A 19,142-nucleotide genomic window follows, 5' to 3' on the forward strand; every position below is an offset into this window, starting at 1 on the left:
GCCATGCAGTCAGTCTTTTCCTCGCATGTGTGGAAGTAGAGAAGAAGATTTTTGAAAATTTGGTTTTTTTTTGCATATTTGGCCCCGCCTGTGGCGCCAAAGGAGAGGCAGAGCAATGAATTTCACAATTTAGATTCCGCTTACCATAGAGATGCTTTACACCAAAAATGGTAATAATTGGCCATGTAATTTTTAAGAAGAAGTTAAAAATGTAATATTGTTAACGACGACGGACGAAAACATATAGCAATAGTAAACCCAGGCGAAATACAAAAATTGTGTAAAATAATTAAGAGTATAAATATATCCTCCTTTGTACAACAAAATCCTGTTATAGAAATGATATTTTAACGACCCATAAAATAAAATCCATCTTGAGACACTAAGATGAGTGCAAAGAAGGCGTGCTTTATGGACGGATGACGTCAGCACGTGGCGAAAATCTTAGTCCTTGATCGAGTTCGTACAAAGTAAAGTAATGACCTAGTAAATAAAAGGTGCATACAGATTGCTAAAATTTGAGATATGCTTTCTTTCGATGATGCTTCATACAATAGTCTAGTTCAATAAGGCTTGACTTTAAAGCAATGAACGTTATAATTTGCGTCAATTTTGAATGACGGGGAAAATGCATATTTTGTTTATCAGAGTTACCTTTATGTTGTGAATAACAATGCTGAATTCGATCACGAAACAAAGATATGAGATGATAAAAAATACTTATTTATCTACAGGAAAAGTTATACCTCATTTTGAATATAAATCTATCGAGTGATATTGACAGCGAATTTTAGAATGTTATAGAAGATGGATGGAGGTTCAACACCTTCATAATTTTACATATTGCTGAAAGAGGAAAATGCTCTTTTTTACCAAGCAAATTATATGCGAAGTCAAACAACAGAAAACAACAAAACAAGTGTGTTAGCAGTATGGGACGTACGGAGATCTATTATGGAAATTTTTAAATGTTTATCCATTTCAGAAGTCACTCGGAATATCTCGAACAATTTTTCAGCTTTATCACCCGGGTACCTTTATTTTTAATGCAATGCCAAATCCCCGTAGACTTTTTTTAGCCATTTGTTGAAACCTGAAGTCTGGGGGGGGGGGGGGGGGGTTACAAAGGAGATTTCTTGGGATGTTTTTACTATTGAATAAACATCGTTTGAAACCTGAGGTATATATAAATATCAAATAATTCAAGAAAATGTGCATAAATATCTTGGGACAGACTATAGATCTTGACCTTAAGTTAATATTGAAAAAAACGCTCAAGAATACCTATGAATTCTTCATATAGCTGAAAAAATATAACTAAAACATGTTGCGTTTTTAAACTATCCCACTTCTGACACCAATGTTGCGTTTTTAAAACTGTCCCGCTTATAAATTATATTTTTACTGAAGTTGGGTTTTATATATAACCCGGGATGTTGTGAAACGCAACTTGTGGGTCTCCCAAATCTGTATATTGGTACCAAAGAAAACTCAAAGTCAGGATTCAAATAAAATATAGATATTTCAGTTTATTAAACGAGGATAGTCCCAAGACTCTGGGAGTGTAAATATAACATAAATTAATTCCCAACTTGATGGGATTAAAATACAAATATTACAAATAGCCAAAACCCTTAATATAGCTCTAAATATCCCACTTAACCGTGCGGGAGTCCCGTTCCTATACAATCTTTCCCCTGTAGCCTATATACTTAAATATAATAAATTGATTAATAAAAGAAGGTTATTGCATCAGCTCCCACTGCTAAATTATCGAGCATTTACCCAACGGGAAATTTCCACGGTCATTTCCAGTGTGTGGATGTTGTCCAGATGTGGACTCGACCGTCTGATCTGCCGTGGCAGATCAAACCAACTGCCGTGCAAACAGCTGAGCTCGTTATTTAAGGCATCGGGCTCGGCCGTTATGACGTCATACCGTATGCTATACAAACCCGCCGGGGAAAGCAGTAAACAAGATGGGAGAACTGAAACACGCGAATAACGGCGTTTTGACGATATGTGTTATCGAAAGGCAATAGAGGGAGTTGTGATTGAGGAATTAATGAAACGAAAGGGTTTAAATGATGCATGGAAGTATAAATAAGACCAAATGAATCGTCGAGGAAACTCGGGATAATTTCTCGCCGATAATTTCGACATTGATTGGTAATTGTAAACAAAGAACACATGAATAAAATATCTTAGGACACAGCGAATGATCATCATACGATGTATTAAACGGAAATTCACTTCTTGATATGGTGTATGTGGACTTTTGTTGCAATAGGGAATGTGTATTGGGATGTGAGAAATAAATTTCGTAACACAGCTCCCTCCCTTGAAAAGCATTCGTCCTCGAATGGAATCAACCATCTGATCTCAAGTGAATTTCTTACCTAACGTAGAAAAGGGTAATTATACTTGTTTTTAACATAACAATACATATAAATCAAATCATCAATAATATCAACACATATACAAATAGTATCACAGGTAATAAACATGTAATATATCATATCACCATTGTTTCATTTCACTTGCAGAATATTCCAACTCCTGAAAGATCCATCCTCACCTGTTCCTGATGACAGGCACTTCCTGATGGTACTTCACAAATACTTCAGTCCTGGTAATTTTTCTTAAAATATCAAATGGATTCATTGTTTCTGAAAAATTATCACACAGTCTTTATTCAGTTGAAATCCGCTTTTAAACGACTGGTCCGTATCTAGGGTAGACAATTTTTCCTCCTTGGGGTATGCTGAAGGGAGTACTTATCAAGGCTCTCCTGAATTTGTCGAAGGCTTTATTACAGTCTTTGTTCCACACAAATTCTATGTTTTTCTCCATCAAGTTATACAATGGTCTAGCTTTATCGATAAGGTTCCGATGGTACAAGCAAGGACCTCGATGACTGGGTACTTCATTAATACTTTTATGGATAGACTCGTGCTTGATTTCTTCTATTTGTGGAGGGTCAGTAGCTACTACATGTATAACCCCTTCCTCACTAACAGTATCTCCTAAACAGGATACCTCTTTTTGTAAAAGAATACATTTCTTTGGGTTCATTTTTAAATTTGCACCCTTTAACCTCTCAAAAACTTGTGTCAGATTCTCTAAATGTTCATCAAAAGTTTTGGACAATATAATAATGTCATCTAAATACACCAAACAGACCTTCCAGGAGAGGTTAGACAATACTCTCTCCATTAATCTCTCAAAAGTGACTCCGGCGTTACACAAGCCGAATGACATTTTCAAAAATTGCCAATGACCACCCCCCGGGATTGAAAAAGCAGTTTTGGGCTTATCTTCAGGTTTCATCTCCACCTGCCAATACCCACTCTTTAAATCTATAGTGGAGAACCATTTTGCTCCAGACAACGCATCTAACGTAGTATCAATTCTAGGTATAGGATAGCTATCCTTAACAGTGACATCATTTATTTTTCTATAGTCTATACAGAACCGGATTGTCCCGTCCTTTTTCTTAACAAGGACTATGGGAGAACTCCATGGACTGTCTGATGTCTCAATAACTTCCCTTTCTAACATATCATCTATCTCCCTTCTCACTTCGGCCATTTTGGCTGAGGGAATACGCCTAGGGGGTTGTTTAATGGGTCTTGCATTACCCGTATTGATGGAATGTTTAACTAAGTCTGTCTTTCCCATATCTGATGATGAACATGAAAAACTTGATTGGTATTCTTTCAAAAAGTTTGCTAATTTTTGCTTTCTTCCACACTTATGCTCTCATGAACCTTGTCAATAATCTGTTCTAAATGATCTGGTAAAGCCGAGGGATCCCCCTCATCTCTGTAACACACTGACCTAACTACTTCTGTATCAGCATTTTCTACATCTACGTCTTCAACTCTTTCAATTGTAGCTACCACACTCCCTTTGTAAAGTTTTAAACTCTCACAACTAAAATTCAAAAATCGTAATGGGACATTCTCCCCTGACACCTTAACTAATGACTTTGCCACAAGTACATTTTTCTTCTCCATAAATTTCTCTACTGGTTCAACAATAGCTGGCCCTCTATAAAAATTAGGGCTCTCTACTCTAGCGGGTGCTACAAATTCGCAATTGGGAGGAACAACTAAATCCTCTGATAAAACAATTCTGCTACATTCCTTGTCTCTGATTGGTCACTAAAATAAGGAATCTCTACTCCCTGTATCTTAAATAATCTCTGCTTCATGCAAATACCACAAGCAAACTTTGACATAAAGTCAACTCCTAATATACAACTATTTTCAATTTCCGCTATGACTACATTGTGGAAGTATTCAAAATTTCCAAGAAAAATACTGAGTGTACACTCTCCCACTACTGGGATGTCATCTCCCTTAGCTGATTTCAATCTAAGGCTACTTTCAGTTATAACTAAATCTGATCTATTTTCTAAATCTACTTCTCTTAATAATTTGGGGTTAATAATTGTCACACTTGATCCGGTATCCACTAAAATTGTTGTATTAGCATTCCCAATCTTCCCTGTTATAAAAATTCCTTCATTGCCTTGTTTTACATCTCCCACTATTATGCTCTTGGGAACTGACTTAGGAAGTGTAGGGATGGGATTATTTTTACTCTTCTCAATGCTTTCATTTTCAATTGTACACTCTGTTTTCTTATCTCTTGATACCGGATCCTCCCCTATAGTTTTCTTTATTGACTGTTTCCGAGGCTTGTTGCCATAGGACGCCGACTTTCGCCCCTTAAACCCGACGTTTGACCGTTTGACTGGTCTCTATTTTGAGAGTGATAGCTGTCATTAAACCTATGGTTTTTCCACTGAGGGATTCCCATATTATGGTTTCTGAACTGATTATTTCCCCCATTATACCTATTTTGATAACTTCTCCCATTGTCGCAATTTCTGAAACTGGGATTTCTCTGCATTTGTGGAAGTCTACCAAAATTTTGGGAGTTCTGGTTTGTTTGACTTAAGGTATCCTGAATGTTTTTCAGGAGAGATATAATTTCTTTATTTTCATCTTTTGGGGCATTGGAAGAAACAACGTTTATTGGTCTTTGCCTCTGGGCATCTGCCATTTTGTACGTTTCCAATCTTATGGCCATAATTTCGGCCTCCCCTATATCTCTTACCCGGGATTCTCTGAGCCGTAACCGCATGTTAGGATCTGGGACGGCATCTATAAAATGATCGAGTGCCAAAATGTTTAACAAGTTTGGGTCACCTGTAGGATAGGCTTGACGGACTAACTTTTTAATAGACTGGGATAGTTCCGATAGAGATTCTTTGGTTCCCATTACTCTATTTTTCAGTTTTGCCCTGAACATTTCTGATCTTTCCACTGACCCATAGCGCATGCTGAGAACTTTGACTAGGGAATCAAAGTCCCTTATTTGAATTTCACTTAGCTCTCCCAATACTGCTCTAGCATTTCCAGTAAGACTACTGGCCAGATAAAGGGATTTGGTGCAATAATCCCACCCATGCAAATCAACCAGTATTTTGAATTGGGATAAATATTCCTCAAAATCTTCAGACCCATCATATGTTTGAGGTTTTAGAGATACTGTGGGCTTTGGATTGAACACCATATTTTGACGACTGTTTTCATTTCTATTGACCCTTTGAAATGGAGGGTATGGGACTCTGTCATAGTGGAAACTCTCCCCTGCCCCTACAAATGGTAAATGCCTGGGATTTACATGTTCTGTATGTCTCCCATACTCTGACTGGGAATTAACATTAACATTGTTTTCCAGCATCCCAATTCTCTCTTGTAAACATCGGGACGTTTCCCTAATGTGGGACAATTCTTCACCCAAATCTTGTTTCATGCAAACCACATCCCTATTCATTGTTTCAATAGCTTTTAACAATAATTCATTTACATTTTCAGATGCTGTGGGAGCTGATGATAAATCGGGAGAACAAGAATTTCTGAAGTCACTTCCCCCTTGAGATGCATCTTCACTTATCCCAACTGATCTTGGATTGAAGATTATCTCACCGGAATCTCCCAATGGACTATTCTCCCGGGACATTTTTACACAAAAATTTATAGAAAAATTACTACAAAAAAAATGTTATTTTGAGTTTATGTTCTTTGTCCAATCAGATATATTGGGAATAAAAAAATATAATCCCACTTCTGACACCAATGTTGCGTTTTTTAAACTATCCCACTTCTGACACCAATGTTGCGTTTTTAAAACTGTCCCGCTTATAAATTATATTTTTACTGAAGTTGGGTTTTATATATAACCCGGGATGTTGTGAAACGCAACTTGTGGGTCTCCCAAATCTGTATATTGGTACCAAAGAAAACTCAAAGTCAGGATTCAAATAAAATATAGATATTTCAGTTTATTAAACGAGGATAGTCCCAAGACTCTGGGAGTGTAAATATAACATAAATTAATTCCCAACTTGATGGGATTAAAATACAAATATTACAAATAGCCAAAACCCTTAATATAGCTCTAAATATCCCACTTAACCGTGCGGGAGTCCCGTTCCTATACAATCTTTCCCCTGTAGCCTATATACTTAAATATAATAAATTGATTACTAAAAGAAGGTTATTGCATCAGCTCCCACTGCTAAATTATCGAGCATTTACCCAACGGGAAATTTCCACGGTCATTTCCAGTGTGTGGATGTTGTCCAGATGTGGACTCGACCGTCTGATCTGCCGTGGCAGATCAAACCAACTGCCGTGCAAACAGCTGAGCTCGTTATTTAAGGCATCGGGCTCGGCCGTTATGACGTCATACCGCATGCTATACAAACCCGCCGGGGAAAGCAGTAAACAAGATGGGAGAACAGAAACACGCGAATAACGGCGTTTTGACGATATGTGTTATCGAAAGGCAATAGAGGGAGTTGTGATTGAGGAATTAATGAAACGAAAGGGTTTAAATGATGCATGGAAGTATAAATAAGACCAAATGAATCGTCGAGGAAACTCGGGATAATTTCTCGCCGATAATTTCGACATTGATTGGTAATTGTAAACAAAGAACACATGAATAAAATATCTTAGGACACAGCGAATGATCATCATACGATGTATTAAACGGAAATTCACTTCTTGATATGGTGTATGTGGACTTTTGTTGCAATAGGGAATGTGTATTGGGATGTGAGAAATAAATTTCGTAACAAACATATAAAACGTTTTAAGTTGAACTTCTCCAGATTTTTACTTTACCAAATGGTTATTAAGTCAGTTTACTTTTCAAACTTTTCATTTGAATTAAGTTATTTGTTTGTATCTTATGCATCTATTTAAAAAAAAACTTAAGTCTTTAGTGACATTTGTAAATTTCTTTGGTTTAGAATGAACAGTTTTGAATTAATTGGACATCTTTTTATTATCTGAATGAGAGCGGAGTGAAAGGGGGAGTAAGTATCATTATTTTTGTTATTTTTTCTTTAAATTTCATAAATTTGTTTATTTTTTTTACTAAGTATTAATTTTCATCTCAGTCGTTCAAAATCCAAAAGAACTCATTTCAAAATCTTCTCAAGCATTCGAAACATATATATGCGACGCAACACCAAGTATTCTTAATAAAGTCCGTCACTGCACAGCTGCACGGCAAGATAGGGAGCTGTGGTGTAGCTGGTTCTCTTGACAAGTTTCTGTCCGCCGGTACATGGACTAGGAGTGTTGTTTTCGGCCATTGAATTTCAATTGTATAACACAAAATCAACACAGTTTTTAAAGCATATGGAAAGAATCTAATAACCTGGTACTATTGCACAGCTGCACGGCGAGATAGGGAGCCGTTGTGTAGTTCGTTCTCTTGACAAGTATCTGTCCGCCTGTACAAGGACTAGGAGTGTTGTCCAATGATACGTTGAGGGAGTACCAACAAGGGGGCGTGGCGCTCATACAAGCTGTAAGAATAAAAAGGCATGACAATTGTATCATCTTTTAATCTCTCTCACTCTCTCGTTCAATTTTACTAACCTGGTTCGTGAGGCCAAGGTATCTGCACCCCACACTCGTACCATGGTTCACTGCACCAACCAGTGTTCCCTCCAATAGTTTGTATGCTGAATTCATTGCCCACAGATAGTCTTGCATAGCCTGAAACGAGACACGAACTTTGTTTTGAATATGAATAATTGATTTCAACAAAATTTGTTCCAGAAGGTCGTTTCACTTCTTTTTTAAGTTTTGATTGTTATTGAGAAGATTAAATTTTTCACACACATTTTTTGGCTTAAATATAAATGGCGAAAACCAGTGAAAATAATTCTTCATATAGCATATTTAGATAGAAATATGTGTACACATCGCCTAAATAAAGAGTATTAAACAGTAACAAATTAAAATGATGACTCATTTGCAACACTGAAATAAGAAATTAAGGTAGTTCCTATGCTCGGCTCTAAATGGACTCTATCATTAAAAGCTTAGCTTTGAATGATATAATACATTCTAGCAATACATATACATGTAGATAAGAATAGATTAGATAATATATATGTTTACATGCTAGTTTTTTTTTTATCTCACATCTCAGACAGGTGTACCTCTGGCAAAAAGTATTGACAATGATGAAGTATGCCAGATGCCCGTTTTTCCTAAAAGAATTTTTATCAATTTTGGAAAAATGAAAGCTAGATATAAAAAATATAGTGTAACATCATTATTTTTGCGCAAATTGTTGCTAGTAAGTATGCTCTATGGAACTGATATATACAAAATAATGCAATGCATATACCATGTTTGATCCTTTTTAGGATGTTATAGATTCAAACCTAAATCTGTGGTGTTTATTTTATAAAATTACTTCTTAGAAAAGATTTGGTGAAATAAATCATATGTTGACGGTTTACATTTACGCTATAAGCTCTAATCTAAGTTGACAGTAAAAAAAAATGTCCGTTATAATCATATTTTGCTACCGTTTTCTGTTGAGGTCTGTCAACAATGTCAGATATCATTTTAGCATTAATTAGCTTGCGAAAAAGCTTTAAATTCTAACCAATAATGGTGAAAAAAGTAATCGGAGTGGGGGGGGGGGGGGGTTAAGAACAAGAAGATATAAGCATGTATTGGAGATCCTTGTTAATCCGAAATTTTGTTTTTCATTTTATTTGAACAAAATCGAGTGTCTAAAAATTAATCATTTTCTATCTCTCATTCAAACATTATCGTTTTAATTGCTTATTGTTGTCATTGTTTACAACAGCGATTAAGAGCAAAATCAATACCGGATAACTAAAACGCTATGTAAAAGTCGAAACTATATTGTAAAATCCGCATTATAACGTAGTGCGGCTACTTTAGCCTGGTTTGAAGCTAATAAAATCTAATCCTTTCAGTCTCCTGTTATATCGGTATTATTTGCCAAAACTTTTAACAAACTCATTAACTATGTACAACGTCATTATCTAGTATAGGGTATTTTCACTTCTTCCTGATCTACACTATATTCAAAAGATGAGAAAATTCGCAAGATCGAGCTTTCGTCTTACTAATTGTTCGTCAATCATACATGTAGGAGTATCATTTAGTAGATAAATATATCAACACCATTGGTCAATGTCTAATACAATGTATACCTGTACAATTTTTACCACTCATAATAAATGTAGGTTGTTCAAATACTACTATAACTGCCAATAGACGGATATGAATTCAAATCATTGTGAACACGGAATTGGTTTTCGTATGTATATAAATTTCCGTATGATTTTATACATACGTTTTAAAATGATTGGTTGTTAAGACGACAGAAATCTAGTAGCCAACCGTAAAGATATAATACTATACTGCAATCCCTTCTGTCTGGCTCAAGCATAGTTTACCTGTCAATGCAGGTGCGCCGCTGTATGTCCCAGGGAGAACTGCATCAATCTCTTGTCCCCCAACCAATTCACAGTGGTCAGCCCCCGCCGTGCCCTCACCATCACCAATGTTAAGAAATTTATCTGTTAAATTTCCTCCAAGAAAAATCTGGTACCTGCAATTATTTTAAAGGGAAAAATTATCCAAGATGTACATGTAAATATACGTTATTTATTTCAAAAGATATGAATCTGTACCTGCCGCTTATATAGTGATACATAATCTGATAATTACAGTTGTAATGTATGTAATCTTATTTATGTTACACGAGTTATATTCTCATTAATTTTGATTTCTTTAAAAGTACCGTGTTTTAAAGTCACAATGACACTTATTAACGTTACCTCCGAGTTTACTTTGAAAAATAATGCAACCATTTTTTTTAGAAATTGGAATTGGTTATGCCTCTTGTTAAAAAACTGACCGTATAAGCATATACTGGTGAAGTATTGAAATGTTTTTAACATATTGTTATACAATTAGAGAAAAAATAATAATAGAATTTGAAAATTAAGAAAAAATAACAGAACAAAACAAAAGTAAAGAACGGCAAACAAAATAAAACATAAAACAATAACTAATAAAACAAAAGAATAAGAAGAAAAAGTAAAAAAAACAAACCAAAATAAGATAGAATCCTCAGCATTGCTTTCAATAGTTTACCTTGTTGGACTACAAAGTTCTACTGCGACAATAGGAGCGGAAGTAAATTTGGTCTTCATGACGTATCTCTTCCCGCCTGTACATCCGTTCCACGCAGTATCATGAACAAAGCTATACTTATACCAACAAGATGTCGAAGTGTTGAAACAGGCTAAAAGGTGGATCAGATTAAATTAATTTCTATACAATGTTTCATATGTCTGATGTTCCAACGATCTAATTTAAATATTTCATTTTGGCTTACGAGGTTCTGGCTGTGTTGGAATAGTAATTCCACATTCGTACCATGAATTGCACTTATAAGATGTCGATTTACCAATGGTTCCAACCGTGAAAGGTTCACCCCAGGTAGAACGCTTATATCCTAAAGAAATAAAATTATTCCGCTTCAGAGACATATCATGTTATCATTTTGGCAATGAATTCTCTTTTTTAAAAGAAACTTCCTGTCTCAAAGTACCCGTAACAATTGGAGCTGTTGAATAATCATTTGCCATTATAGCCTCTGTTTGGTATCCGCCCACAAGTTCACAGTGATCCGCCCCTGAACCATTACCATCACCAACGCTAAGAAACTTATCCGTAAAAGCGGATCCCAAAAATATCTTGTACCTAAAAATAATTTGATTTGAACATATGTTTATTGCACATAATTAAAATTGGGGTTAGGCACAAGTTCCAAAACTTTGACCGCTCTCTCCCAATACACAGATATAATACAATTGAAATTGATGTGTACACAACATGAATAAAGGTCAATTGATATAATGGCAGTTTACATATACACTCAACAAAACTTCTTAGTGTTTACCCTAATAAATAGACGGACTTATAAACATTGAAATTAAAAATTAAGAAATTTTCAACATTTCGTAACTGAATATATTTTTCGTCAAACAAAAATGAAACAAGACAACAACGATTGAAATTAATTTCCGGTAACGAAACGTGAAAACACTGTTTTTTTCTGCGCGTGTTAAAATAAGATTGACAATGTTTTGTGATTTATATTAGTCTTTAGTGATAGTTTAAAACGAAAAACACTTAACACGGCCAAAATATGATCATGGAGAAAACAACCTCTGAGCTCTGAGCAGAATTTAACCAAATCAGAAGTGTTTATGATAAATAGCAAAGGTCAAGGTCTCGGGTTGCAACCTGAGGTCAAGGTCAATGCATCTTTCTTAACTATTTGAAAGTTAAGTGTAAACCAGTCACACCAACGAAAAGACAAATGAATATCCTTAATTGATATAGTAAATAAATTTTACTGGGTGAACACAAGTTTTGTTGAGTGTATGCAATCAACATGTATATAATAAACAATGGTGAACATATAGTTTTAAGTTAAATCTTCCTATTTTTTCTGCTGTAGTTATAAACTACTGTAAATAAATGTTTTTATTGTCACCTTTATATACAGACTAAAGCAGATTAAGAAAACATCTTAGAAACATTTCAGCAAAAATGCAATTATTGGACGAAATTCGAAAACACTGCATAAGTGTGTGCTGAAACTTATTATGAAGTACTGCAAAGAAGATTCAATCCATCAATTAGTCCTTTTTAGGGAACAAGAGAAATCGTATCAGTCTTGCAATTTGCAACTTGTTCTTTCTACATTCTTCCAGCTGTAAGAATTTGGGTTTTTTTTAGTTTTGAAAGGAATCCATAAAGGACATGAAAGAATGATTAAGTGTCAAAAATAGGTAACCAGTGATTTACATATGACAGAGAACTTAATAAAACGTTGTTGACTATGTGAAAGATTGACCTGATCATGTCTAGCATCTACGATTGACCCAATTCCAAGACAGGCAATAAAAAGAAATGTTACCTAAAAATAACAGCTATTTACTAGTACAGTAATGCTTTTATAAAAGTTTGTCTTAACATGAAAAAAAGAAATTTTCTTTGCGTTGTAAACAAGACACCACTTTTGTATTTAATAATGGATCCACATTATGTCAGCTCAGTCCTCCAATAAACTTTTTTCCAAAATGAATGTCACATATTTTTATACGGAATTATCGAGGAAAATGACAACAACAAAAAGATAACTCCTCAAGGAAAATGATCCAACACTGTCACCTACTTGCAAACTATCAAAAACTGTTACCTGGTGCAGCAAACATTTATAATTTACCAATTTGTAAACAGTGTGACTTCGGGCCGCGCGTATTTTTTTGTTTAAACAGAACTAGTACAGTTAGAATAATATTCTTGAAAGACACAATAGTATCCGCCTGTCTATATTCTGTCCCATACATATTTATGCAGCACATTTTCTAATCGCGAGTATGTTATGGCTTCCCACAGCGATGTGTAGAAAGTCACTTGTCTGTACTTCACATAATATGACGTCATAATCAACTTTGACATCACGATCTACATTCCTTTTGATAGTTCTCAGGGAATGTATCGTAACGTTAAAATTGAACTAGATTAAAACAGTTTACTGTAAAAAAAAAAAACCCTGTTTGTTTTCTTTACATGGATGCTGCCGTTTATGCTAGATGTACAGAATTCATTCATATCAAATATCAGTATTAAATAATCTGTAGATTTAAAGCTTCATTTAAAGTAAAAGTCTATTCATGAATTAGTGGTTTAGAGACTCCCCCTGTTATGTGTAAACACCTGAATAAAGAAATGCTAATACATGTAAAAAAAAAACCAGCTTGGCAGTTTTTGAATATTTTAGGTAAAATTAGTAGAGAATACGGGTATCAAAGAAAAACGTGCTTGGGAAACCTATGGATTTATCCTAATTTTATTTAAATAGCATTTAATTAGGAAAATCCGCCTTATTTCGGTGATTTGGCGAAATGTTTTAACAATATCTTTAATGAAGAAAATATCTATTTGAAGCCCAAGCAAGAACTTCAAAGTGTATGACATTACAAAGGATTTTTCTTATAAAATATTTCTGATTTAAAGCCATTAATCACCTGTGCCGATGCAATTTAATCAGACAATATGCAATGTTAGAAAATGCACGTCACGTGACAGCAAAGTACATATGACGTCAAAAAAATGCATCAAATATTATGTGTGACAGTTGTCAATATACGATATAAAAAATCTAAGAAATTCTACTAGTCAAACTATTTCGTTGATTTAAAGAATACCGTTTTTCAGCCATATTTTTTTTCCCGGACACCTTAACATTGCTGCGATATTATTATATGTTTTTAAATATCCCAGGGTTCAACCGATTTTTATTGAATAGTATAAAAAATCCAAAGATTTCAAATTTCTTTTCTATTGCTTGACGTGTTTCAAAAAACGGTTAAAAATAAATATCTACGAGGATTTTGCATTGCAAAAGACATTGCGAGTGACTTTCAAATAGATAAACGGTGTCAACATATCATGAATGGACTTTTTTAGAGCAATTGTGTAAAGAGTACCTGGTTATAGTAAATCTTAAATAAATAATAAATGCTGATCGAAGATAATAAGAGATTATTTCTAAAAGCGCTGGTAAGGGGTTGGGGCTCTTTTACTGGTTTATACCCGCCTTGATTATGATCACACGAACATCAAAACACACGCGCTAAGTAAAGAAACTTTCTAAATATTTATAACAAACGTCTTAGGGCTTCTATCATATCTAATGTGTCCTTTTAGCTCATTAAAACTTTTTTATTTTTTTAAACTTTTCACAACGAAATTGATGTTGCTGTGTGCACCTTTCCCTGTAATGATCGGCGTCAAACAAGGCTGCTATATACTAGGTTTATTTTTCTTTTTGTAATAGACTATGATATACAACAGACAGTCAAAAGAAGAGAGAACAGGGATCCGATAGCATTATAAAACAATGCTTGAAATCATTGACTTTGCGGATGACATTGCCCTACTGTCATCAACAATGAACCATCATCAGCTCCAGACAATAAAACTTAAAGACAAGTCAGTAAAGGGTGGGATGAAGGTTAAATGCTTAGTATTGCAAAGTGCTGAAGCCAAACAGCAAGAGTGAAGTCAGTCTGACAGTCGAAAAACGGAAGAGTGGAATTTGCACCAATGTCACTTAAAAGGTGGAGGTACGGTACCACTGACATCAGGAGAAGGACACCGATGATTGATGTATCCTTTAGGAGGTTAGCCAACTTCCTGAAAGCCACGGGTATCAGCAGAAAGTCTCCGTCTTAAAGAGCCTAGTCCCGCCTGTTTTGTAATTTGAATATAAAACTTGGAAACTCACCAAGACGAAGGAAAAGAGAAATGTTACATATCAGACCAAGTGTTAGAAGGATTGTGAGGTCAGGTGGCGGTAACAAATCCAAAACATAAACGTTCTGATGATGGAATGAGCCAAAAAAATCAATTGCAAGGTGAAGAGCAGGAGATGGAACAGGATTGATCACATAACAGGGAAGGATCTAGAAGATTACTGTGCTGTAGCCCTCGGTCGGGCAACTTAGGAAAGAAAACATGGTGGCAGATGGTGGATGATGCAGGCTGGAGCTCCTGATACGCTCCACGCTATGCTGCCTCATACCGGCCCCATTGAAGGAATGATGTTTCAGTCTTCTATTTTACTCCTGGCAGGGAGAGAATCATGTAATTAAGTGTATAAGTATTTGCTGTGTGTAATACTAAGAATCCTGTTATAGGAAAGAAACATCGTCGATGTAAAATCTTGCAAGCCAAGCTAAAATATATGTGTAAAAATGTTCATTCAACAGAACAAAGAATGTACTATATTTTCATCATGCTCAGATGTCGATAATCACAAGCTAATGGCAAATTGCTCGTATGAAGGAATACTGCAGTGTGTATTTAATATGGTAGCCAGGGACTAATCTAAAACAGATGACATGGTGAACAGTTGTTCTGACACGCTCATGCTGAACATTTACGATCGACCAAATAACGAGACAAGCCGTGTGTCACATGAAAATTATTTATATTGAACTAGTGAAGTGGAAAACGGCATCATACAGTCCATCATAAATAAATATAACCTTTTGGCATAGTATATCAGATACTTGTTATACTTTGATGTCTGATTAAAGAACATAGTGTGTCAGGTCACCTATAGCTAGTCTTCCGGACTTTTTCTAAGACATTATTGCGGATTTACTGGGGATGGAAACTACTTTTGGATTAACTTTCGTATGGTGTAAATATAATCACTTTACTGTTATTTCCTCTGATATGTTTGCATAAAGTTGGGTCATTTCATATTTCACTGTGCTATAATGCTCTTCCTATCATAGTCAATACGCTGTCGAGGGTAATATAAATTGGTCAAATATACATTTGTCAAATGTATCTGTTTACGGTAAAACGCAAAAATAGAATCCAAGTAAATAAGATAAAAACAATTAGTAGGATAATTGAATACTGGAAAATCTCTTCTGACACAAAGAGTGCCGTTCTAAACTTGTTAAACCAAGTGCCTAAATTGATTGTTTAAATACCTGGTAGGACTACACAGGACCACGCCCACATACGGGGTGGAAGGATACTGAGTTCTCCGGACATAACGGGTTCCCCCGGTACATCCGTCCCACGTGTTGTCGTATGTGAAGTTATACTGGACCCAACATGAAGCCGGTGTTTTGAAGCAATCTAAAGAAACAAATAAAATATTGAAATAAAGCCCGTCAGAAGTCGATTAATTTTATCATGCCTAAACAATTTAATAAATTTAATACTTAAGGAGATGCAACACAAACCTGATTTGAAAAATAATATCAACTAAAAATAAACTATACTTTCAAACCACCATAATCTATTTGATTACTTTTATCGACTTCGTATGTATGAATTTTAAATTGAGTGAGGTTTTATATGATGGATAAAGACATTTAGAAATAAAATAAAAAAAATGTATGCAATACAGTTAAATCGATATAATTTGATTGTTTTAACTAACGTAAATTCACAAAATATAAAACAAAAATATAAAACTTGAAGTAAATTGTATTTTATATAGTAACAAGACAACAACACGAAGGAAAATAAAAAAAGTTGCATATTGTATGAAACGGCGAGCAAAGCAATAGGCTGTGTTAAACTTTCTTATAATTGCTGCACGTCGATGATGCGATTATCAGATTTAGGGTGTTTTTAAATATTTACATTTTCAACCGTCTTTGATTGTGATAGCATTACGAGAGTTATTTTAAAGCATATAGCCCATTAGTTTTATGAAAGATGAGCGACACAAAGCTGTGGTAATTTTTGTCGCAACTTTGTCAAATCTATCATAAAGCCCTTCGGCCTTTCTTTGGTTTGACCACGCCCCGACGAAAAGTATCACCTCATATTAATCAAAAAATGATTCCTTATTACTTAATTTAAAGAAAACGACACAGAGTCTTATTAGGTTTTATTCAATGAAAGAAAATAGAAATCGTTAGCTGGCTATTATATGTTTATGTCGTCTTTAATTTAATCCATTTCGCTTCCTATTTACGCAAGTGCAGGTGAATGTAAATACTGCAGCGTGACGTATATCATGAACAAGCGGCCTAGTCTTACAGTGAGGCCCGGTGCCTTCAATAACTGAATTAATTGTAAAATATTTTTAAAAAATGCACTCTCTATGAATGCATATTTCTGACTATAAACATCATTGAACATCAAATTCTATCTATTTCTAATTTTAGGCAGCAGTCGCAATCATGCGGCACTTTAATCAATGTCAAAAACATCGGTTTGTTTACACACGTAATATGGGTTGAGTTTAACATTTTGTAAGCTGATAGGTGTTGATTAAGAATGCGTGATATCCACAGTATAATGATATTTCTTATATTTCTTCTTATATGCATTGTCATTATCGAAATTTAAAATGCTATCTTTGAATACAACTAATAATGATAAACTATCATGCAAACAAAACGCCAATAATTTGTCAAATTAACAGAAAGGTAAATCACTTGGTTTTTACCAGGTATATCTAGGCATAAAGAAGCAGAAGATGTCCAAGTTCCATTCCCTCTGCATTTAGAGGTCAAGACAACTGAAGTATCCGAGTTGCACGTGTAATTTAGGACAGTTCCGACCTTGGTGGATGTGACCTTGACCCCAGTGGAATAGGTGTCAGGGTGATCAATAGGACAATCTAAAATATAGCTCTAATTAAGTTTTCAGTATTTTAATGTTGAGTTAAAATAAGATCCCATAAACCAGTTTATGGTATTCTATCATTTCAATGGTAAAGCAGCGTGTATGAGTGTTCAAATATTTTCGATTTGCTTTTCATTTTTCTAACATCAACAAAAGTACACTTAATTTATTAGGCATGGTTCCAGGTTTTAATTATGAGCGATGGTTTATGTTATTAACTTGTTTTCAAATTCTCAAAAAAAGTTCTTATTGTTTATGATCATACAGTAGAACATCGTAGTTTATATCATTAGTTTACCACATCAAAATACAGAATACATGTTTGGTATATAAATGTATTTTGTAAAAAAATATTTACAAGAATTAAATATAACGGGATTGTTAATCCTGGGGCTATGAACAGAGGTCAGCATATACTTTTTTTTTAATTCTGAAATATGTTACATTTAAGTACATGTAAATCTTCATATGTTACCCGGGATTGCCTATTGTCAGAATGCATTATTGTTGGAAATTTTATAATTTATTTTTCCCAAGGCAATACCAATATCGCGGAGAAGTAGTTTGAATATGATTTCCATATGCTTGAAATATTTACTTTTATTTTATTCATGACATATATATTTTTCATTCTTATAACAATATTTTCCATTTTTTGATTCCAGAAATATTACACGCTAAGAATAAGATAAACAAAAGTATATTTTTATAGGAATATTATGTAAACCTGATTTGATGCATTTAGGTCCAGTTGCTGTGCTGACAGAACTACTTCTAGCTGGACAGGACGCAGTTTTTGAGTCAAAATACTCCTGAATAAGAAGTAAAAAAAAGGTATACTGCTAATACTCCCGTAAACTTTAAACTTTATGACGAAATGATATATAAATTTCTCTAAAATGCATTTTGTACACATATTTTTAAAAAGTTATATTAGTTTGAAGTAAATATCACCTGTGGAATTTCATTCCTTCCAATGTAGATAAAGTCAGGATCAGACGCCATGCTAGACGGGTTTGTTGAGACGTCACTATGTGACAACTCACATTCTAATCGTTTTCGGTTGAAATTTAGCGAAGCACACAAACGTCTTTTCGAACATTCTCTAACACACATGACCATTCCAATCGGAGAAATCTTTTCCATGATAAATCCAGATAATCGTGACTCCGGTGTAAAAAGCTCATAAAGTCCTGCTACAGAGCCGTTTATTGAGAGAAGAACAAATATGATTTTTAAAATTGCAGTCATATTTGTCAAATGGGGTTTATCAAACCAATGTAGCATTTAATAAGAGTCCTTAAAAAACTAAAATCTAATCGTGATATACGAAGAAAAAAAGGCGTTTATAAAGTTTTGCAGCCATCATTGATTAGTTCTAGACCACTGAGAATCATGATTGATAGGCCAAAAATCTATTTAAAGCAAAACTAATAACTGATAATTGATTTACAGAGAGTCGTTATCAATATGCGTATATTGATTAAATTAATGAAAGAAAAGACAAACAATTGAATGTTAGGATTA

General features: G+C 34.5%; 1 protein-coding gene and 1 long non-coding RNA gene across 2 annotated transcripts in view; one reads left to right on the forward strand and one right to left on the reverse strand.

Moving 5' to 3' along the window:
• Window positions 1-18,933, reverse strand: part of LOC128183530 (uncharacterized) — a 36,795-nt gene extending 17,862 nt beyond the window's left edge. The window contains exons 1-10 of the mRNA XM_052852571.1: window positions 18,570-18,933; window positions 18,343-18,427; window positions 17,437-17,610; window positions 15,959-16,109; window positions 10,984-11,135; window positions 10,768-10,887; window positions 10,524-10,674; window positions 9,821-9,975; window positions 7,971-8,090; window positions 7,747-7,897 (exon numbers count right to left, since the gene is read on the reverse strand). Of these exons, the coding sequence (XP_052708531.1) occupies window positions 7,747-7,897; window positions 7,971-8,090; window positions 9,821-9,975; window positions 10,524-10,674; window positions 10,768-10,887; window positions 10,984-11,135; window positions 15,959-16,109; window positions 17,437-17,610; window positions 18,343-18,427; window positions 18,570-18,902 (1,592 nt within the window). The 5' untranslated portion in view covers window positions 18,903-18,933. The remainder of the gene's footprint in view (window positions 1-7,746; window positions 7,898-7,970; window positions 8,091-9,820; window positions 9,976-10,523; window positions 10,675-10,767; window positions 10,888-10,983; window positions 11,136-15,958; window positions 16,110-17,436; window positions 17,611-18,342; window positions 18,428-18,569) is intronic.
• On the forward strand, window positions 1,407-6,149 carry LOC128183534 (uncharacterized). Its single transcript, XR_008243620.1, has 3 exons — window positions 1,407-2,414; window positions 2,547-2,632; window positions 5,892-6,149. It is a non-coding gene; the product is annotated as an uncharacterized LOC128183534 (long non-coding RNA).
• Window positions 18,934-19,142: the final 209 nt, after the last annotated feature.

This window comes from Crassostrea angulata, chromosome 5 (assembly GCF_025612915.1).
Source record: "Crassostrea angulata isolate pt1a10 chromosome 5, ASM2561291v2, whole genome shotgun sequence".
NCBI lineage: Eukaryota > Metazoa > Mollusca > Bivalvia > Ostreida > Ostreidae > Magallana > Magallana angulata.